Source organism: Sinocyclocheilus grahami, unplaced genomic scaffold (genome assembly GCF_001515645.1).
Source record: "Sinocyclocheilus grahami isolate Dianchi unplaced genomic scaffold, SAMN03320097.WGS_v1.1 scaffold714.1, whole genome shotgun sequence".
Taxonomy (NCBI): domain Eukaryota; kingdom Metazoa; phylum Chordata; class Actinopteri; order Cypriniformes; family Cyprinidae; genus Sinocyclocheilus; species Sinocyclocheilus grahami.
In genome coordinates this window covers 224,898-248,151 of record NW_015505893.1, presented here as the reverse complement: position 1 = coordinate 248,151, position 23,254 = coordinate 224,898, and the positions used below count along the sequence as shown (strand labels likewise).

General features: G+C 40.3%; 1 protein-coding gene across 1 annotated transcript in view; it reads right to left on the bottom strand.

Annotated features, from left to right (window-relative positions):
* Positions 1-23,254, bottom strand: part of LOC107560194 (AT-rich interactive domain-containing protein 1B-like) — a gene marked incomplete at its 5' end in the record, with an annotated part of 126,212 nt that overhangs the window by 20,942 nt on the left and 82,016 nt on the right. Inside the window, 11 exons of the mRNA XM_016244306.1 lie at positions 302-432; positions 515-1,280; positions 1,394-1,472; positions 1,557-1,676; positions 1,772-1,901; positions 7,760-7,911; positions 8,022-8,160; positions 13,746-13,959; positions 15,305-15,514; positions 20,225-20,365; positions 22,633-22,739. Coding sequence (XP_016099792.1) covers positions 302-432; positions 515-1,280; positions 1,394-1,472; positions 1,557-1,676; positions 1,772-1,901; positions 7,760-7,911; positions 8,022-8,160; positions 13,746-13,959; positions 15,305-15,514; positions 20,225-20,365; positions 22,633-22,739 — 2,189 coding nt within the window. The remainder of the gene's footprint in view (positions 1-301; positions 433-514; positions 1,281-1,393; positions 1,473-1,556; positions 1,677-1,771; positions 1,902-7,759; positions 7,912-8,021; positions 8,161-13,745; positions 13,960-15,304; positions 15,515-20,224; positions 20,366-22,632; positions 22,740-23,254) is intronic.

The following is a 23,254-nucleotide window of genomic DNA, read 5'->3' as shown; positions in this document are numbered from 1 at the left end:
TTTCTGACCCTCTGTTCCGACTTCATATTCCTCGAGGATCCCAAAGATCTCTATTAAGCACCTTCTGAAATATTCAACAATGAGCTCCAAGAAACCAGGCAACTAGACAAGGAAAAGACACAAAACCCAATATTATCAATATATATAACCATTCATTATCAAAGTATATACACCAATCATTTCTCAGAAACTGCTATTAAAATACGACCACAAAATTTCAAAAGCATGTAAGACATTTGCAATCATTTCCTGCCCTCTGAACCCAAGTCTTACAACACATTAGTGCTTGGTACACACTCACCTGAGATAAGCCAAAGGAAGGCACTGTGTTGTCATCATATAGCAAGATGTTTATTGTGTCTAGGGCCCATGTGCTCTCAGCAAGCAAACCAGACTTCAGGGACATCATCACACGCCAAGCCTCTGGTGTGCCTTAAGATACATGAGCAGAGTTAGAACCTTGTCATAACCATACCATTTAGAAGTTGTTTATTACTGGAAGAGAACTTCTTACCAATTTCTTTGGATGTTAACCTTCGTCGGGGTTTAAGCTGAGGCTGCGTTCCCTCCACAGAGTCTAATGGGTAAGTGACCTCCCGATGGATTGCTGGGAAGCCTTGCCCAGGATGACCACCAGTTTGAGAGCTTGGCATGGACCCTGGGCCACCCGGCTTTTGCATCTGCTTCATAGAGGCCATCATATGAGCCTTATTGGGTGACATAGAGCCACCCACAGACCGAGGGAATGGTGCAGGGCTTGGGACTCGAGAGATATGGTTTGGCATCGCTGGAGGAGATTGATAGGAAGAAGGTGGTTGCCGGCTAGCCATGGGGGGCATGGAGCTGGAAGAGGACAAAGAGTGTGGTGGGTAGGGGGATTGACGCTGACCAGGCCACTGACTGTCCTGACTAGCCCTAATTTCTGGATCATCTCCACGGCTCATGGAGGGGTAGGGGACCCCATGAGCCTGCCGGCTGGGGTAAGGGTAACTCATGTCATGCCTGGTGTGCCACATGTTCCCTTGAGGACCACCGCTGGAGTTGGAGGATGGGGGTGGTCCACCACTCATCATGCTGTGCTGAGGAGGTCCCTGCCCACCTGGCTGCATGCGATCACGTCCATATGGATAGGGGAATGGACTTTGCATGGGTCTGCGCTCTGGGTAACCATATTGGCTATACATGTCAGGCTGCTGGCCACCGTACTGCAAACCATAGGCTTCACTCTCATGGCGCTTAGCAGGAGGGCCATACATCCCTTCCCCAGGCCGCTTATAACCCTGTAAAAATAAATAAATAAAGTGTCTAAAGTTAAAAATACAGCGGTAAACACCAATATTTACCACAATATTATCACAAAAGAGATGATATTTGATCACATTTGATGACTGACCTGCTGTTGGGGATACATCCCATGTGCGCCATATGGCATACTGTGAGTGTACTGCTGCCCATAGCCGTCATGTCCATGTCTATAGTAAAACAGAAATTACTATACTCTAGCTCCACACACCAAATACGTTCATATACACTAGTCAACTGCAATCACTTTATACCTCTGATGAGAGGCGTATCTATTGCCTGAGAACATGCTGGGATCACTATTGGAAGGCACCATGTTGTTCTGATTTCCAGGGGGAGCAATTCCCCCCTCTGGACCCATGACATGGTCTGGCCTGTGAACATAAACATTAAATAATGATGCAATGCTGATTTTGATTTCTGCGTTGTTTTTTTTCCAGTTCATGAACTGATGTTAAAGTGTTCCTACCTCTCAAAACCAGGGTTGTAGGGGTACTGGGGTCGTGGGCCCATACCCATCCCTGAGGGCGGTCCACGTGGATACATATCCTGCATGCCACTGCCTGGCATCTGCCCTGCCATGAAGGGCTCAGAGCCACCTGAAAACAAGTTAACACTTTAAACTGCACAGAAACAAAATATGCAGAACTAAAAACAACATGAAAGATTATTCACAAACATTGTAAAATATTTTATATTTCTTTGAAATATTCTTTGGGCATAACTTTTTTTATCCATTGGGTATTTTTTACATCATGAAAAGAAGTTGTTCCATATCAGAATGGAGCTAGACCTTTATCCCAGTTTGTAGTTGACTGCAGTGTTGTTATTGTCACCAAAACAAATGTATTTGTTGTAAACTGAAATAAAAATGAAATCTAACACAGATGGGAAAATGAAGCTGAACTACTGAACTATTTCCATGCCTTCATTACAAACTTTGAAAATTAATCTTTATTTGTAAAAAAAAAAAAAATGACGATACGTAAATTGTAATTTTGTCTGCTTTGCCCGTGAAATTAGTCATAGCCCACAGCTCAGCAGGGACATGCGTTTATCGCATGAATTAAAGACATGCAGTGTCTAAAATAAATGTGCACAGTTCAGCTGAATGATGGAAGTTTACTATGACTGTATACTTTGCACAATATTAACAAACTGTACACTGAAACAAAATAACCAGAACAACAATAACTGATAGAGCTTGTGGTTTATCTGTCAATCACATGCGCTCTCGGCCACTGATCTATGCTTGTGACGTTTTCTTTTATAATTATCATTGGCTGATAGAAATACCAAAAAAAAAAAAAAAAAGTATTTTAGATGGTAATAAGATCAAGACCCTCGATGACATCATGATCTATTCTGTCGTGCAGCGCTCAAAATTGTGGACAAGCCAGTTCCACCGTAAAATAACCTCTGAATCGTTTTTTTTAACTGATTCATTAAAACTATCTATCCGAATCAGGAAACTAATCCAACTTCTAATCACTTTTAGCGAGCATGAGGGAGGTGAATGGTAATATAAAAATATCAAATAAATAAAATCTTTTATTTCACAACTCTCGTAATTACGGCTTTTAGCGAGCATGAGGGAGGTGAATGGTAATATAAAAATATCAAATAAATAAAATCTTTTATTTCACAACTCTCGTAATTACGGCTTTTAGCGAGCATGAGGGAGGTGAATGGTAATATAAAAATATCAAATAAATAAAATCTTTTATTTCACAACTCTCGTAATTACGGCTTTTAGCGAGCATGAGGGAGGTGAATGGTGCTTCTCAAACGGAAGGGTGCATCCTAAAATTCAGATGATCAGACTCGTTCCCTCTCGAGCTTTCACGAGACATCATGGAGACATTTCTCCTTTATGGGAACTCCTTCCCTTCCAACCTTTCCTGAAGTCCTGTTGGCTCACGCCAGTCCAAATGACTTGCCAAATGTCGCGAAGTATGCAAATCGCATGCAATGCAACGCGACAATGCTCAGCTTCTCATGTCCCCCTTCCATGGAGGAGTGGAGAGCCGAGTGCAGATCCTGGAGCTAAGGGTTCTCATGTCGCTGCAGATGCCGCATGACCCACTGTCTAAAAATTGGGCAGCTCCCCGCCTGTTAGCGGCGTTCTGCCGTGTGCAAAGCACAATCACTGGCTCCTCACTCATTCACACGATACCAGCCCCTCATCAGCGGCTGCCGTGTTTGGAAGACACTGCTCTCTTATTCACACGAAACTAGCCCCTCATCAGCGGCTGCCGTGTTAGGAAGACACTCGGTAGAACGAGTCCCTCCAAGTGAGCTGGAGAGTGGGTTTTACAACCGCCATTTTATGGTGCCCAAGAGAGATACAGGATTCCACCCAATTCTAGATCTCAGGCCCATCAACAGAGCGCTCTGCAAGCGTGCATTCAGGATGATAAAACAGATCCTGGCGCGAATTCGCCCGGGGGTACTGGTTGCATCCGTGAATTTAAAGGACGCATTCACATACTTTCACATTCAGATAGCATCATTGACACTTTCTGAGATTTGCTTTCGAGGCACAGCGTACCAGTACTCTGTTCTCCCGTTTGGGCTGGCTTTGGCCCCGCGCACTTTCTCAAAGTGCATGAACGCAGCTCTCGCCCCCCTCAGATCGAGCGGGATGCGTGTTCTCAATTATTTGGATGACTGGCTGATCTTAGCTCTGTCACGGGACACACTATAGACAGCCATATAGACAAACTGTTTCGTCACTTGGAGTTCTTGGGGCTATGTGTGAATGTGCGTAAGAGCATTCTCGCCCCGAGTCAGTCTATAACGTATCTGAGAGTGTGCTTCAACTCGGTAGAGATGCGTGCTCGCCTCTCTCGGGAGCGCTCGGTGGCCATTTTTGTCTTCCCTGCACCATTTCAGACTGGGCAGCTCTGATCACTTGAAGTAATGTCAGAGGCTGCTGGGACTCATGGCAGCGGCAGCAGTATGTCATCTGGGTTTACTACACATGCGCTTATGGAGTTATGGCTGAACTCTCGAGCCCCTTGGACGGCGTGGACTTCGGACCGTTTGCGCATCGTGGTCTGCATCCGTGGCGCAAAGATCTCTTCAGCCGGGGGGTTCCCCTGGGCTTGATGACGTCACGTGTCGTGGTCACGACGGACGCGTCGACTCGCGGATGGGGAGCAGTGTGCGAGGGCATGCCGGCTTCAGGGCCGTGGGGCAGAAATGCTTTTGAGGAAGGGGATTCCTCAAGGGAAGTGGAGGCTGCATCCCAAGTTGATTCGGATGATTTGGACCCGCTACGGTAGAGCAGAGGTGGATCTGTTCGCCATGAGCGAGAATGCGCACTGCCCGCTGTTCTTCTCCTTGTCTCATTCTCGGCTGGAAGGGGACGCTCTGACATCGTACTGGCCAGCAGCCAGGCCGTATGCATTTCTCCGATCAAGATAATGCAGCTGGTGATATGCAAGATCAGGGAGGAGGAGGCTTTGGTGACACTCGTCGCCCCGAACTGGCCGAACCAGCCTTAGTTCCCGGACCTGACAAAGCTGCTGGTGGCACCACCCTGGCCGATCCCCATCAGGAAGGATCTGCCGTCTCAAACGAGCGGCTCGGTGTAGCACCCCAACCTGGAGTTATTGAGCCATCATGTGTGGCTGCTTCGGGGATATCAGAGGAGCTGACCGCCCTGCATTCTCGTGTGCTTGATACGCTCTCGGAGGCGCAGGTGCCCTCCACGAGACATTTCTATGCTCTAAAATGGGGAGTGTTTGTGGTGCCGTGATGTTCATATCGACTCGGCTGCTTGCTCCGTGTCGGGTGTTCTGCGTTTTCTACAGTACAGGCTTGATAGTGGATGTCTACCATCAACACTGGCCGCTATTGCCTCGTTTCGTTCCCCGCTGGGCGGGCAATCGATCAGTAGTCATGCGCTGGTGGTGAGTGTTCTTAAGGGGGCGAGGAGATTGCATTTCCCACGTCCGCCTTCAGTTTCGTCCTGGGACCTAGAGGTGGTGTTAAGAGCTCTTTCACAACCACCATTCGAGCCTTTAGCATCCATTGCTATGAAGGAGCTATCTCTCAAACTGCACTTCTTCTTGCCCTCGCTTCGGCTAAGCGCATAGGGAATTTACATGCGTTTTCTGTGGACAGCGATTGTATTCGCTTCGGACCTGGTGACTGCAGTGTCACTCTCCGGCCGAGACCGAGCTATGTGCGTAAATCACTATCTACCCCCATCAGAGCGCAGACTGTTTCGCTGTCTGCCCTGTCTTCTGAGTCACCGACCTCATGTGATGCGGACGCTCAGATTTCGGTGTGCCCCTTCAGGGCTTTGAGGATTTTCATTGACCGTTCGACCAGCTTTCGACAATCTGACCAGTTTTTGTGTGCTACGGTGGTTGTGCGAAGGGCCTGGCCGTGTCAAAAAGGAGGCTTTCCCACTGGATTGTGGACATAAACGCGGCTGTTATACAAGCCAAGGTTTGGAATGTGCTACCTCTATTCATGTGTGTTTGCTGCCTTGCACAGTAATTACTCTGTGCAGCCCTATATGCTATTGTTACTGTTGTCTGCCCTGTACTCGGTGCAGCTCCTGCTATTCGATTGGTGTACCATCATCATCTTATGTGTTATACTGCTGCTTAACACCGTTATCTCAGTGCAGACCCCCCTCACAATACTGGTTGTTGTTGCTTCTGCCCTGTTTCTCAGCGCAGCATACGTTATCACTGACCAGATATGCAAATTTCATATACCTATGCTTTAGACGCTCATTGGCTTGTCTCCACCTATCAGCTGCGAGCCCGCCTAGCAAGCGTCGCTATTGGTTGTGGGAATTGTGTGTTCTATCTTCGCTGAGTATGTGACTTGTACAGGCTGCTCGTAGCCTCTCTTACGAGAAATGTCTCCGTGATGTCTCGTGAAAGCTAGAGAGGGAACGTCTCCGGTTACTATCGTAACCTCGAGTCCCTGAGAGGGGGAACGAGACATCACGGAGGTCGCCGTGTTTGCTGCTCGACCAGCTAAGCGGCGTTCAGTATCAGATTCTGATGTAATTGTTGTGTGCACCGCATTTTATATTGCCTCTCGAGCTCGTCAGTATTTGCATGCAATTTGGATACTTCGCGACAATTGGCCAGTCATTTGGACTGGCATGAGCCAATAGGACTTCAGGAAAGGTTGGAAGGGAAGGAGTTCCCATAACGGAGAAATGTCTCTGTGATGTCTTGTTCCCGCTCTCAGGGAACCGAGATTACGATAGTAACCGGAGACGTTTTCTTTCAGTTTATTTTTGTGAATTTAAATGTGTGCAGCCTTCGTAGGATTTGAGAGACACCCATCGATAAGCGTTGTTGAACTGAAAAAGGCTCTGAATAAGGAGTCGATTCCCCTTGATGGAATCGACTCTCGATTCCCAACGCCTCGGAATCGATTCTTTTTGGAATCGATTCCCAGCCCTAGTCAGAGTGCAAGCACGGAAGAGTAAACACACAGAGACAGCGCTGGGAGCTGCTAATTATCATCAGATCGCATAAATAAGTGGAAATATGAAGTAAACATGAGTAAATATATCTATATATCTCCATATATATGCATCTTTGGACTATAAGCCCTTATTAACCCTGTTCAGTGAATCTATGTGAACACAAATAAACCGCTGCTGACGTGACTGAATATGAATGTGTGGTGAATTTCTATTCTTAAAATGACACATACAGATTTATTATTTTGCACTCCTGATATAAATTACTAAATTACTGTCACTGCAACAATGTTGTATCAAAACTGGTCAAATATCGAAGCTAGAGTCTTTAACCTTTCTACTGATGCACAGTTTGTCCAGATCAAGTAAGAGTGTGATGTTTAACGTGCTGTTAAAGTGAAACAACAATAATCTGAGGCCGTCGCCGATCTTTGACCGCTAAGGGGTTAAATTAATAATGTATTAATGTTAGTCTTAAAATAAATATACTAAAAAACTGAAATTGACTAAAATAACTAATAGTGAAAAGAAATGTAAAATAAAGCAGCAATAAAAACTAAATTAAATATTACAAATTTAATCCAGCTCAATTTTGGAGGTTATAAAAATGTTGACCTAGGAATCAGGTCATATTTATTCAAGCCCCGCTCCAATGAGAATCAAGATGATGTTTTTAATCTTATGCAAAAAGTCATTTCAGAGGACCAAAGTATTGCATTTTAATTAAAATAACACATGCAAATATAATACATTTCCCTAGAATTAAGTGCACTGATGACTTAATTCTAGCAACATGCATTATAAAGACAGTAAACTAGGCTAATTTTGATTTCATGCTGGCTTCAACTTGCAGACACTAGATGGAAGCAGTGTACAAGAAAATAATTTATATGCGCCTCTAAAAAAAAAAAGGAAGACGCTGGGAGGCAGCAGTGAGCAGACAGAAAAAACTTGAAACCAGCCCCATATGTGGTAATTGTAATAGAAACACACCTTTCCTAGCAGCTCCATAGGGATCCTTACTGGTGTCAAACTGCATTCTAGAGGTGGCATCTCCGCTGCCTCCTCCATGCATGGGGCCTCGCTTTTGGAAGGCTGGGTCACTGCTTTCAGAGAACGGATCTTGCACACTAACACCACTGTTTCTAAAGATGTGGGGTAAAACAAGGACAACAAATGAATACATACACACACATACATGAGTAACGAACACTAAAATATAATGCATCTTCTATATAATATAATGCAAGCCCACCTGCCAGTTAGCTGAGGGGTCACTTGTCCGTGGGGTGTGGTAGCTGGTGTTGGCGGCTTTAGGTCCCCTGGCATCTCTGTCATAGTGCTGCTGCCTGTAGATTGAGGAGTCTGCGGCCCTTGAAGAGAGCCTGAGTTTGCTGTTGAACAGAGCAGAAACGGAGTACATTATATAAAGGAATTACTATATGCAAAAAAAATGAGGATTAACTTCTGGGGTGAAAAGTAAGGCTTAGAAAAAAAACATTTAGCATTTTGATGCTTTCTTAATGTTGCAATAATGCAATAAATTCATATACAGATTTTTTTTTTAAAAATTTAATTCATTGAATAGTAAATTGAGATGCACTGAAAATATTTGTAACTGCTTTGCAATTCCCTAAATCAAAACCGATTCTTAGTGATACAATGAACTGCACATTGCCTCAATTTAAATAATGTAAAAGCCTATTTTAAAATATATACCCTTTAAAAAAAAAAGAAATAATATTCCGATTCTGCTTAAATGGTGTTTTATACATCTACAAGCAAATGACAATGTCCTAATCACTTCTTGCAAGCTCGAGGGAAAGAAACCAAAATCTTACAATCCTCAGACTGCATTTCCATAATCCAATAACATTTGAATACACTAGTTATTAATTTCCATAGAAATGCAATGGCATAAAAGGACACCATCCTAATAACGTCTGAAATTTCTACGGCTCAGTTGATGCAAAGTAATAAAACCAATTAGCATTTTCCTCCGCAGCTCAGAGCAGTAAAAGGTACTTCAAAAGATTTCAGCGCTGGGAACAAAAAGAATCGGGGCAGGATGAAAGAACGAGGGAATGAAAGAGTGTCTGCTTTACATGTCCTTGATCTGCTGCCAGCCACAAAATCGTCTTTCAGCACTGAAAGTAAACAATACACGGTGCTATGCTGTAATACTTCCAGTCTGTGTGACCGCCAGTGACCTTACGCATATTTAGAGACCCGGAGAGGGCGGTAGAGAGAGAAAGTGCTGGCTCACTGGTCTGCATTGAGCGAGGGGTCAGGCTGAGGTCACTTTTGTTTTTATCCCGCACTCTTCCCCCATTAATCTTCTCGGAGGGAATCCCTCCCCTGCTGTTTGACAGCTCTCTCTCTCTTTTCCTGTGACATCATCAGTCATTAGCCTTAGGAAGAGGGGGACGGGAATTCTTAAGCCTTGACGGCTCTCTTTCTCACCCCTTCCCCCCGTCCGTCTCAGTTTGACTCAATCACCTGTCAGATAGTTATAGCTCTGTTTAGAGCCGCTCTGCATTCATTATAGGGCAGGCAGACCAGAGCCACACGCCGAGTGAAATCGAAGAATGGCATAAAAATATACATTTCCATTACTTAATTTTAGTGCTGTCAAACGATTCATCGCGATTAATCGCATCCAAAATAAACGTTTTTGTTTACATCATATATGTGTGCGTACTATTATGTATATATATAAGTACACACCCATGCATGTATATATTTAGAAAATATTTACATGTATATATGTTTATTCATATAATTTATATTATCGTTTGACAATATATATATATTGATGTTTGCATTGCACAACATCAGAAAGATCAGGCCCTTTCTAACGGAGCATGCTGCACAACTTCTTGTCCAGGCCCTTGTCATTTCTAGGCTGGACTACTGCAATGCTCTTCTGGCTGGACTTCCATCAAGCACAATCAAACCTCTACAAATGATTCAGAATGCAGCGGCACGACTGGTCTTCAACGAGCCCAAAAGAGCCCATGTTACACCTCTCTTTATCTCCTTGCACTGGCTACCGGTCGCGGCTCGAATCAAGTTCAAGACATTGATGCTTGCATATAGAACAGCCACAGGCTCAGCACCCGCCTACTTCCACTCACTACTACGAATTTACATCCCCTCCAGAAGTCTGAGATCCGCTAGTGAGCGACGCCTCGTGGTACCATCACAGAGAGGCTCACAATCACTTTCCAGAACATTCTCGTTCACCGTTCCTGGCTGGTGGAACGATCTTCCCACCCCTATCCGGAATGCTGAATCCCTGACAATTTTCAAGCGACAGCTGAAACCTCATCTCTTTCGAAGCTACTTGACTTCATCATTAAAAAAAAAAAATAAAAAAATTATTTATTCCTTCTCTTTCTAGCTTGTACCTCTTTGAGCAATGTCTAGAAAATTGGTATTACAGGCACTTCCTGTATCTGTTTGCCTCTTTAAGAAGAATCGCTTTATGTATCCCCCAATTGTAAGTCGCTTTGGATAAAAGTGTCTGCAAAATGACTAAATGTAAATTTATAAATATTTAATATATAACACATTTTTCTTAAATATATACATGCATGTGGGTGTATTTATATATGCATAATAAATATTCACAGTACACACACATATATTATGTAAACAAAAACTTTTATTTTGAATGCGATTAATCGCGATTAATCGTTTGACAGCACTACTTAATTTCCAGCGATATCGTCTTGATTGCACAGATACTATTTGAACTGAACTGAGCTGAGCTGGATGATGACATCACTGAATCAATGATGAACTGACTTGAACGGAAAATTGAGTGTTTACTGTTGTCCTTTTGCATTATTACACACTATTTTTCCTATTTTATACTGTAAAGCTGCTGTGACACAATCTGTATTGTTAAAAGCACTATATAAATAAAGGTGACTTGACTTATACTCCAGTAGCATCATTAGCTATGTTTCCATCCAAAGGTTCGAATTAAACTTATGCGCAAAACTGGAATATCGCATTAAAACATATGCGAATAAAGCACCGTTTCCATCCAACGAGTCAAAGAGAACAAAATCGTCACTTCCTGATAAACTGGCACTAAATATCACTAAGAATATAGAAGAAGCCACTGAATATAAGAATTTTCATATATGATATAAATTACTTGCACCTCAAAACACAATAAACACTGTCAATGCTGTCGGAGGCGGATGCTGTTATTCGCGTAAGACAATTATACAGAAATACTTTGATGACAGACTTTGCTGAGGCATTTCAGAATGACCATAACAACACATAGATGCTGTGAATGAGACCGGTCCGCTGGTTAGTCAAGTTATCCCGTCTCGTAGCACAAAGTCACATTACTTTTTCGATGCGCATGGAGACATTTATTCGGTAAATGTGTTTCCATCATAGTTTATGCGCATTTTTTCTTATCGGATAAAAAGTTTATCCTACTCAAATGTAAAAAACTTATGCGCATTTTTAGAATTTATGCGCATCTTGGCATTTCCATCCTGCGTTTTTTATGCGATATTCCAAAATGCGCATAAAAATAGGTGGATGGAAACGCAGCTACTGACAGATACTCCAGAACATCACTATAACATTTCATTGAGAAAAAAGTAGAAGTGTTCATTAAGAGAAAAATAGGAATGGTGTTTGGTTGATTATAACAAGCTTGCAAGCCATAGTGATGTTCAAATACTGCCCTGCCTAAGACGATTATTACCTAAATGATTTTTAGCGCTAAAAATACTCAGAAACAGATGCTTCCTACAGAAATTTCCATGACTTTTCCAAATTTCCACAACTTCGTAATAATTTGCTCAACTTTCAAGGCCTTTAAAATAGGTAAAAAAAAATAAAAGTTCCATTAGTTAATGTATTAACTAACATGAATGAACAATGAACAGTACATTTATTACAGCATTTATTCATCTTCGTTAATGTTAGTTAAAGGGGTCATATGACGTTGCTAAAAAGAACATTATTTTGTGTATTTTGTGTAATGCAATGTGTTTATGCAGTTTAAGGTAAAAAAAAAACACATAATTTTCCACATACTGTACATTATTGTTTCTCCTCTATGCCCCGCCTTTCTGAAACGCGTCGATTTTTGCAAAGCTCATCGGTCTGAAAAGCGAGGTGTGCTGTGATTGGCCAGCTATCCAGTGCGTTGTGATTGGCCGAATACCTCAAGCGTATGACGGAAATGTTACGCCCCTTACCATATTGTGATGCATTTGCAAAAGGAATTTGTTGCATCCAGTGGGGAAATAATTGCGGATTATAATGACTTATACTGTCTTTTTACGCGTTGCACTGCATCGCGCCGCGTAAACATAAAACCATGTCTGCATTTGTGATCGGAGAAATGACAAACTACAAGCGCTACTCTACACTGCCCAAAACTTGCGTTTGAATCGTCAGTGACAAATTCTTTAAATATATAAAAAGTAATTACAGTCTGTGAGTCAGAACAGCCGGCATTGTAGTCTACTCTACCAGGATCAGGAAACAGTCCTCCATAAAATGCGCTGCACACATCTGAATATTTGGGTTGAACTGTTCTGGAACAGTGTTGTAATTACAACTTAATCACTGATTTCTAGTCGTGTCCTCTTTTGGAAGGCCAAACAAAGTAGTTGTGAACAATGAAACACAGTGTCTCCACAACATGGCAGCGGCGGCAACAACAATACTACAGCGAGAATAAAAGTTACGCCTTCTTTCTTTGCGTGAACATTTGTGCGGCGTTATGCAAATCTTCCCACATAGTGATGTAGATGTGTGGGGGCGGGTTAGAACGAGCCGTTTTAGGTAGGCGTGGTTGATTCTTAAGCCCCGTTCACACCAAGAACGATAACTATAAAGATAACGATATTAGCGTCCACACCAGCGAACAATATCGTCTTGTTTATTCTAGGCGCACATGCATCTGTCGCTTTAAATTCTTGAGCTCGTGACAGCAGGATGGATTCTGATTGACTGTCAATTTTTTATTGTTCATCAGCTGGAGAAAAATCGTTTTGAAAGTGATTCCAACGATATCGTGTCTCTTTGTCTTTTATATCGTTACAGTTTTGGTGTGAACTATGCTATTGTTTAATATTGAGAACGATTTTTAGAACTATATCTTTATCGTTATCTTTATAGTTATCGTGCTTGGTGTGAACGGGCCTTTAACTTTTATAAAGAATATCTCTTTGGATTTGAGACTTTAGTCTTTGCAACTTTACAGATCTTCACGCATCATATGACCCCTTTAATAAAAATACAGTGTTTCATTGTTAGTTCATGCCAATCTACAGTGCATTCATTACCTAATGTTAACAAGCACAAATTTTGATATTAATAATGCATTAGTAAATGTTAAAATTAACATTTAACTAAGATTAATAAATGCTGTAGAATTATTGTTCATTCTTAGTTCATGTTAACTAAAGTAGTTAAAGTTATAGGATTTTTTCCTTGTTTTGTTGTCCATAATAGTTATAATCGAAAAATTGTCCACGTTCAATACTAAAGCTAAAATAAAGTTGATTTCAGGGTGCTACAAGAATAAACTTGTACATATAGTTCTGGTCCTTGATTATGATTGGCTGAACCATGTTCAAGCCTCTGTGAAATGCTCTCTAAACACACACCTGTAACCTAATTACATCAGTTAATCATCAATATATTTTTGTTGCTGTGTGTTTACTTTAATGAAACTTTGCCAAATATATAAAAGCAATTAACCCACTAAACCAGTGCTTTTACTATGATTTTGGGACAACTAAGGGGCTTTTAGCTCTGCTCTGTGTCATGCTTAGCTACTTTAAAATCACTGTAAACTATGACTTATTGGGCTTTATCGCTTTAGTACATAAAACATGAAGCCTAGTTAACAGTGATTTGATGGATATAAGCCGTCCTTCTAAAGTCTAACAGTTTGTTCTCTCCATAGCAATCCTGTAAAGTTCTTCACCGGGTGAGGGTGGCTGGATCTTGTTCTGCTGTGGGTGCTTCTTGCTGTCTCCCATGGTGAACGCATCGGGTGGGGGTTCCTCTCCGCGCTCCACCTTGCACTCGTAGGCGAACAGGTATTGGATGTACTGCTTCTTGAGGGAACTGGCAGAGCTGCTGGATGTCCCCACATTCAGGTGGGTGGACAGCTCTTTCCATTTCTTGTTCTTATTTACCTGTTCGAGGAGAGATTTTCAATCAAAAGCATTTAGGATGCAATCAATTCACTAATCAGTTCCGCCATCTAACCCTGTGACTGATTCATGTGCCACCAGCAGTTTAACTTAACCAGGCGCTATATGCATCCTAAAATCAATTATTTTTTGGATAAACATGAGACTCACTATAGAATGCGCAGGATCCACAAAACATCATCGCTGTTAGCCAGACATAATTAGCATTGCGCTATTACCGCCCACAGAACGCTGGTGGTAAACAAAAGCTTTATTTAAAGTAGGGGGTCTGCAGAAACTTCTTCTACTTATTATTTGTTCTCTTTGAAACATTTTTTTTGCTAAAAAAATGCATTCGTTAATCTTAAAGCTAAAGTTTAGCTAAATGTTTCACTGCCCCCTAAATTAGAATGTAACAGTAAATAGTACATTTAAAATGTAAGGTCGGTTTAATGCTTTTGTCAGTTAAACATAAATTATAGACGCACAGATATTCAAATTTGAGTTTACATTTTTATAAGTGTTATAAAAATCTTAGCATCTTAATGTGTGTAAAAACTCTATTTAACAGCAAAAAATACTTCTAAATGTAAAAACAGAGGAAATGAGCATGCATAATTAAATATTCAAAATCATCCAATATGGTAATTCTACATTTGTGCACCAATAATAAAAATATGTTATGTGGTCACATTTTATTTGAATGTGTCCTTGTCACAATGTAATTAAATAAATACTGAGTAATATTAATTGACATGTACTTACTATTTCATCCAAAATGGGTAATACTTTATTGTAACAGGGTGCCCTTGTTACACGTTGCATGTACTTACTATTATAATATCAATAAATTATGCAGAATAGAGATTAGCCAAACCCTAACCATATAATAAGTAGATGTAGTTAATTAATATTACTCAGTACTTAAATGTATAATTACATTGTAACAAGGACACCTTAAAATAAAGTGTAACACTCACAACCTGAAAAAGGTTGCAAACCCCTGATATAAAGGGAAGTTTGTGTATTTTATGAACTTGGCAGCAGTCACTGTATCCAGACCAGTTTTAGTGTAGAATATTCTTTCACAAACCCTGTGTGAGATCCAGGGTGCTAAAACAATGCAGAAAGCACGTGCAAATAAATAACTCCATCAGCAGGTGCAGTGCATTCTCAGTTAACCCCCCTCTGATTCTTTGATGTCTGTGATTGATGGTTGAGGCAGATAAGAGAAGTTTCGCCATTCTTTAACATGCATTTCAAAGCTCTGCTCCTTTAAAAGCCCAGCACGCTCACACAGCAGTACTCTCACAGAGCTGCGGCAACAGCCTTTCCGGACGTCACTCACCATAGCCAAGCCTCCGATTTCTCGAACACAGAGGTAGAGGCGGCACAGATCCAGCGGCTTCTTGCCCACTGAAGGTAGGTTGGGGACAGGCGTGCCCCTCTCCTCCATGAAGGCGATGTAGCGATCCACCCATGCCCTCCTCTCCGGCTCACAGCCCATGTCGTACAGTCGTGTTATCTTCTCGTATGTCATGTTCCCCGAGCTGTGCTTCTAGAGTGGATGGGTACAGAAGAGAGTAAGATGTATCACCACCGACACACCCCGCACGCATACTGTGAGCCCATCATTCTTTGTCCTAAGAGTAAATGCTATCCACATTGCTCAATATGTCCCATTTTGACAGCTACCCAGAAAGTACAGATTGTGATGCACTGAAACTGATTGTTTTAGACAGGCATGAGTATTTTGCTTGAGCAATGCATGTATGCGATTGGTCAATGGTATCTTGTGCTTAAAAGTACAAGTAAACCAGCAGGTGATTTCACTGATTTAGGATGTCTATACACTAGAGACAGCTCTGATGGATATAGACTTCTGAAAACACAACTTGACTCATGTTTCTGATATTCTCACTGGTTAACATGTGCCTACAACAGAGTGCATAATGGCAAATTTTCCTAAGGTTTTGGTTGCATGATGGAAGATCATCACAAACTCTTTTCTTCTGTCCTTGCGATGCACCATGTTCACTGAAATCAATGCATTTGCAGAGTTTGCTGGTGAAGCATAAAGTCTAGTATGTAGGCGCCATTATATTACTCAGCAAAGTAAAGTATCACTACATTAACCCCAACTCTGCACCAGCACTGTGACTGGAACTACTATTACTGTGAACACTTTGCAAAATGCTTAAAACTGTGAACAGATTTCAAGGGTTAGTTCTCACAAAAATTTAACTTATGTCATCATTTACACTCATTCACTCATCTTTGAAACACAAATGAATATATTTGTAATGAAACCTTAGAAATTTCTGTCGCTTAATTGAAAGTCACTGAAAGTGGTTTAAAGCAATAAAGCAAACACAGCTGAACTTCCGTTTACCATATATGATGTATGTGTACTAACCAATGTTTATATGTGAATAAACGCTTATTAATTAAATCTGTTCACCATATAACATATTCATGTCTTAGATTAAACCCCTTAAATCATATAGATCACTTTTATATTGTCTTTATAAACTTTTTTGAAGTGTTAATGTATTGGTTGAATCAACAGAGGGACAGAAATCTTAAAAAAGTTACATGCACTTACTATTATTATAACAATAAATTATGCATAATTACATGCAAGTAGCCCTAAACCAAGCCCTAATCCTAACCCATACCCATATAGTAAGTACATGTAGTTAATTAATATTACTCGGTACTTAAATGTATAATTACACTGTAACAAGGACACCTTAAAATAAAGTGTAACCTGAATGTTTCATGGGTTTGGAATGACATGATGACGAGTAATGGATTTGTAATTTAGTAACAGAATTTTCATTTTTGGGAAAACTATCCCTTTAATACAATCAAGAGACTCAAAAGAGACACCCTTTAATGTGGATTGTACAAAGAATCCATGAAACTCCTTAAAAGTTTTTTCCAGTTTTTAAGGTGGTACTAGCCAAGTAACATGTTATGCAAATTGTCTAATAATCCCTGGCTGTGCTTTGAAAAGTCAACGGCGGACAGTGTCCAGGTTGAAAGTGTTTTAACTTTACATTACGAAGCTTGACTTATGCACAATTTGGCCCAGAATGCAACACTTTAGCTTGTCGTTAGTTCGAGTCATCACATTGCTGAACATTTCTATGATGTTTAAAGGGGTAGTTCACCCCAAAATGAAAATTCTGTCATTAATTACTCACCCTCATGTCGTTCAAAACCCGTAAGACTTCCGTTCGTCTTCGGAACACAAATTAAGATATTTTTGATGGAATCTGAGAGCTCCCATAGACAGCAACGCAACTGAAATGTTCCCATACAGAAACGTAGCAAGGAGATCGGTAAAACAGTCCATGTGACATCAGTGGCTCAACTTCAATTTTGCGAAGCTACGAGAATACTTTTTGTGCGCTAAGAAAACAAAAATAATGACTTTATTCAACATTTCTTTTCCTCCAAATCACGTATTCTGGCATAATGGAGAGTACCTAAGAACGTAATCGGCGTTGTTTACGTTAGGGGGGGAAAGCACGCGCATGAACGTAATCAGCGTAATCCGCATTGTTTACACTTAGGGTAAAGTGTGCATATGCGTTGTGATACTCTCCAAAATGGCAGAAGACAGTAACTCGGGGGAGAAGAATTGTTGAATAAAGTCGTCATTTTTGTTTTCTTAGCGCACAAAAAGTATTCTCGTAGCTTCGCAAAATTGAAGTTGAGCCACTGATGTCACATGGACTGTTTTACCAATGTCCTTACTACGTTTCTGTCTGGGAACATTTCAGTTGAGGGTATGGAGGGTCAGAGAGCTCTCAGATTCCATCGAAAATATTTTAATTTGTGTTCTGAAGATGAAGAAGGTCTTACGGGTTTGGAACGACATGAGGGTGAGTAATTAAAGACAGAATTTTCATTTTGAGGTGAACTAACCCTTTAAATTCTCACAAAACAATAATAACTGATTTCTAGGGGTGCTCCGATTGATCGGCTATCGATCACTATCGGCCGATAATCACGTTGGGATGTTTGATCGGCGGTCTCTAAAAAGGCCGATCTCAAGCTGATGACGCTTCCGTGAGAGGTTTTGCACCACATGCAGCAACACCGTCTCAGTCTCTGTCCTGCGCGGGTAAAATAAATATAATGCTAAAGGTGAGGTACTCACCTCCATATTTCTTCATTAAATAACTTATAAAGTAATTTGAAAACCTTGTGTGAGATGTAATTTCACCGTGCGCGCTTTCTCTTTCTCAAAATACGCAAATGGCTTCAAATCACTACATCACGTTTGTCTATAAGCGAGCTGTCTGCACGCTGCACAGTTGACACAGGAATTGTCACTTGCACAATCGAGGCAGTGTCACATCGTCATTAAAGTTTATAAATTGCATTACTTTTTAATTCTTGCCAGTGTTTAACCATTCAGCGCTCGCACGCTCTTCTGGAGACTGTGCTTATGCACACTCGCAGCACACACACATAATGCCAGGTTCACATTACTCCGTTTCCAGTGCCATATGTGGTGCGTATTTTTTCCGCGCTCATGTTAACGGATTAATAAAGTGTTCACTGCACACGGTTGCTGTCCGGCAGTGCATTCCAGGAGCGGTGCGTGAGTGTAGTGCAGAGATCGTTTCCGCACCGAGTCTATTGCTGCACTGCAAGCACTGAATTAAAGTAACAGCGCATTGTTTGCAGTAAATATGAACATGGATTGGCACGAAAATGTAGTAATTACACCATAAATGCATATTATTAAAGTCTACTGTGTTTCACAGTCAACACATATGGCTTTTTGGCTAGGCTTAAAGGGAAAGAGCACTTTTAGATAAACAAGGCAATAATAGATGGCACTTGTGGAGGTAGGAAAACAAAGTTCTATATGAACCGCAGGATTGCTTGTAATAAAGATTTCAATGCAAAAGGAAAGGCAGTAGAGCTGACTATTTCTGTCAATGGTAAGTTTGTGATAATGTAAGAAAAGTAGTTTAAATGTTTTGCCACTTAATATTTAAATCTAGAATAAATGCAAAAGTAAAAAGCATTGAATAATGTGTTGCTTATATTTATTGTGTTTAAACATGTCTGTGAAAGATTGTATTACTGTACTGTGTAAAAAAAAATGAATTGCAATGCTGAAAAAGCATTTTCAGTGCCAACGTTTGGATTTGAAATCAAAATAATGGATAAATGTTGTGTTTGTGGTAAACACAGATCAGTAGCGGACTGTTGTATGAAAGCTGCTTCTCCTCTCACAAGAGTCAACTAAGAGGGGAATTCCCCCCCATTTTCAAAAATGAAATTCAGGCCCTGAATAAATGTCTAAAAATCCTGATTGGAGTATCACTATAAAAAGAAGGCTTTAAAAAGATCGGTATCGGCAGATACTGCTTTCTGTGATCGGCCTCAAAAACCCTGATCGGAGCACTCCTACTGATTTCTATTTAAAACTTTCCTGAAAATCTGATCCACCATGTACCAGTTATCTGTGAAGTCTTCCCTAATCCCTCTTCTCGAATGCATTTCATAAGGATGATATTTCCTTTTACCTGGGTAACTAGCGTCAGCCGCAAAATGAATTGATTTTGAATAAAATTTCATCATATAAAGTTAAAAACATTGGCAGTAGTATTACAAGAAAGAACATGTTACCAGTGTTAGAGAAACAACAACAAACTAATGACTACATTGATTTATCTCAGCTGTTCTTGAAATCAATTAGCTGTTAGAGTGACTAGCTACTTACTCACAATTTTTGTCACATTGTATTGTGCATTCAGCTTAATAGCTGATTATAGCTCAACAATTAAATCAAGAGGGAATAAACTGTCCGTTCTCTCATAATGTAAAATCTGATTCACTTGCCCCACATTGGGATTCAATCATTAAAAAAAAAAATTTCTGGGCCAGATAAATATGGTTCTGGTTAAATTATATAATTGTATAATGTATATATAGTTATATATTTAAAAACATAATTTATGCAGCAGCCTGAAGTGTAGCCAACTACTTGTGTTTGTTTTTTTCTAGACTGTAGTTGAAATTCTTCTGAACAGTTTTAAAATAGCTTCCACAACACTGGATATTACTGAAAAGAAACTAGGAAGAGGATAACAATCTTGTGGTAGCCACAATGTCTCATTATGTCATATCTGAGGTCAAAACAGCTCAAACCATCAAACAGGAGACCTAAATAACCACAGAAGAAGGAGGAAAACCAGGAAAATCAAGAGAAGATAGTAAAGCTGCATGAGGCACTTACAGGGCTGCTGGGGTTCTTTGGCCAGGCAGGGCTGCTAATGCTATCGCTGTCGTCCCCCTGATAAGAGGACAGACTAGCTGGGCTGGGGGACAGAGGGGACGGGGTGGGAGGCTGGGACACACACTGAGAGCCGTAGTTGTCCTGCGATGGAGAACACATAGATGAACAAAAACACATTTAATGGAGGGACAGCTTTCAGATCACCTTTAAACCTTGACCACATAATTGATGCGCAATATACTCTTGCAGAACCAAGCCTGTGTTTTTTTTTCTACTAAGAATTAATTTTATTCAGGTTTATGCCATCACAAGCTGCCTTTGATGTAATAGCAAAATGAATACAAATTTATAGCAGGAAATTTACCAACAGCATGATTGCGAGTGGGTTATTGCTTTTATAAAACAGCTCAAATCAATAAGTAATACTGAGTAACATACAATTCCACAATATTGTCAATTTTGCTCTGTTGCATATCCAAGCAAATAATGTAATAATCAATTGCACTATTATTTGCTATTATCAGTAGAGCTTCTGAAAACTGCACTCTGAGGATATTTTACTCCAGCAGGTTTTAGGGGGCCGGTACAGAGCCAATTTTCCCAGCCGAGAATTTTATTGAATTTTTTTCTCAGTGGATAGTGGAAATGCGCATCAGCATGAAAACTGGCACCCTGTCAGTGAAAAAGGATAGCTTGATCCCTATAGGTCATATGATGCTTTTTAAAAGATCATTATTTTGTGTATTTGGTGTAACTTATGCCTTCTTTCTTTGCGTGCACATTTGGGCCGCATTATGCTAATATGTCCACATAGTGAGGTAGATATGTGGGGGCGTGTTAGAACGAGCCGTTTTAGGGGGGCGTGTCAGAGTCTTAACTTTGATAAAGAATATCTCTTTGGTTTTGAGACTTTAGTCTTTGCAACTTCAGGGATCTTATCTATGCACAATCAGCTTGTAACACTCCAAAGAGAAAGAAAAACTTGAAATCGCATCATATGACCCCTTTAAAAAACATTCTCCTGCAATTCACTGTCCTAAAAACCTCCTATATGTGAGTCTACTGTCTGTAGCATGAGAAGCACTGAGAAAGTTTGGCGAAAGACTGGCAAACTCAGTGTATAACACTTCAAATCTTTTTCTGTCACACTCTTTTTGTGCTCGGCTCTTGCTGAAGGTGGCAGCACTCTGAGCTGTACTAAAGAAGGCTCAAGTCATGCCTTCAAGCAGCTCTGTGTTATATGTCAGGACTTGTTATACTTGTTACAGAAGAGCACATACACAATAAATTCAGCAGAAATAGGAAGAACACGAAGCTTGTAATGCATCCAGCTGGACAAGACGTAAAGGTCAACGTTTGAAGGCACTTCTGTTTGTTGTTTTCTACATTTTTCATTAAAAGCCACGAGGTACAAAAAATTAACGTATAGAGATTATTGTGAACCAGGATGAAAACAAGAGGGGATTCTTTGAGAATTATTTAAAGTGACAGAGAACTATTTCCTTCTAATCAGTAAGGGGACAAAACAAAACATCACGTTGAATTACAGATGAAACAAAACCATGGAAAAATATGACATCCAGAAGCGAGAATGGAAAGATGAGTTCAGAAAGAATGCTCTGCCAGTGCGCCATATTTCAACCAATCAAATGAAAGCTGAACTTATGACACAATGAAGTTCTGATGAAAGTAAGGGCAATGACTGAGAAAGAACGAGTTATACAGAAGAACATTTTGAAATAATGTCTTCCAGAGCTTACATGAGCTCTCATTAGGACACATGAGAGAATGATATTCCTTTGCTTACTGAATAACACATTGAAAAGGAACACTACTGAAGAACAACATACTTTCAGCGCTCATTTTATGGAGTATAAACAACAAAATGATCAATTACAAGAGCTACAAGAGTGTAAATATTTCCTCTCACAACATTCTTCACAAAATTATCATGAAATCTGAAATATGGTTTCAATTTATAAAAATGTCAATGATTTTTATTTTCTGCTTATGCTCCATAAAACATGTTTGTGCTTACAAATTGGGGATCTACATTTCGTAGATTTTGGTAATGGGTATTATTATAGCAATTAGGCTATAACCAGTATAATTAAAGTGTTTAAATTCTAGCGGCAAGTAATTTGTCTGTCAACAAGGCTTCACAACTCTACACAATCACAGCCAATCAGAAGATAGTAATTTACATTTTATCACACCGCTCCTTGTTAGGACACGGTGTCAGACCTTTACTAAGCATATATTAACAAAGTCATGGGTAAAGTAAAGGTCAGAGGTTGTGCATATAATGCAACAAAGAAGGTTTAAGAGTAGTGCTAGAATTCAGAGTTATCGGTGAGCAGCTTCTGGACATGCTCAGTGAGTTAAGAGGGAGAAAGATCTGTTCATACCTTTGGCTTAGGAGGCACTGTGGTGGGTGTGCTGCCCTCCTCCTTGTGCTCAGTTCTCTGTTTGGGATCGGTGGGCATCATGCTGTCCCCTGAGCCTGTCATGGGCCCTACAGGAGATTCTGACACTTAGACTGCACCATCCAGAGATCTGCACAACATCTTATCAACACCCTCCAAACAAAGGCATATGTGCATCTATACTGTAACAGCACATCTATAACTTGGTGCAATGCAAATGCCTAGCATTATTTACATTTACATTTAGTCATTTAGCAGACACTTTTATCCAAAGCAACTTGTACCAATGAGGACAATTGAAGCAATCAAAATCAACAAAAGAGCAATGATACGCAAGTGCTATAACAAGTCTCAGTTAGCTTAACGCAGTTAAGATTTGTTTTTTTAAGTATATAATAAATAAAAAAAGAAAAAGAAAACAGATTGAATAGAAAAAGAATAGAGCAAGCTAGTGTTAGAAGGCTTTTTTGCTTTTGTTAATTATATAATAAATAAAAAGAAAACAAATAGATAGAATACAAAAAAATATTAGAAAAGCTAGTGTTAGTTTTTTAAATATAATATATATATATATATATATATATATATATATATATATATATAT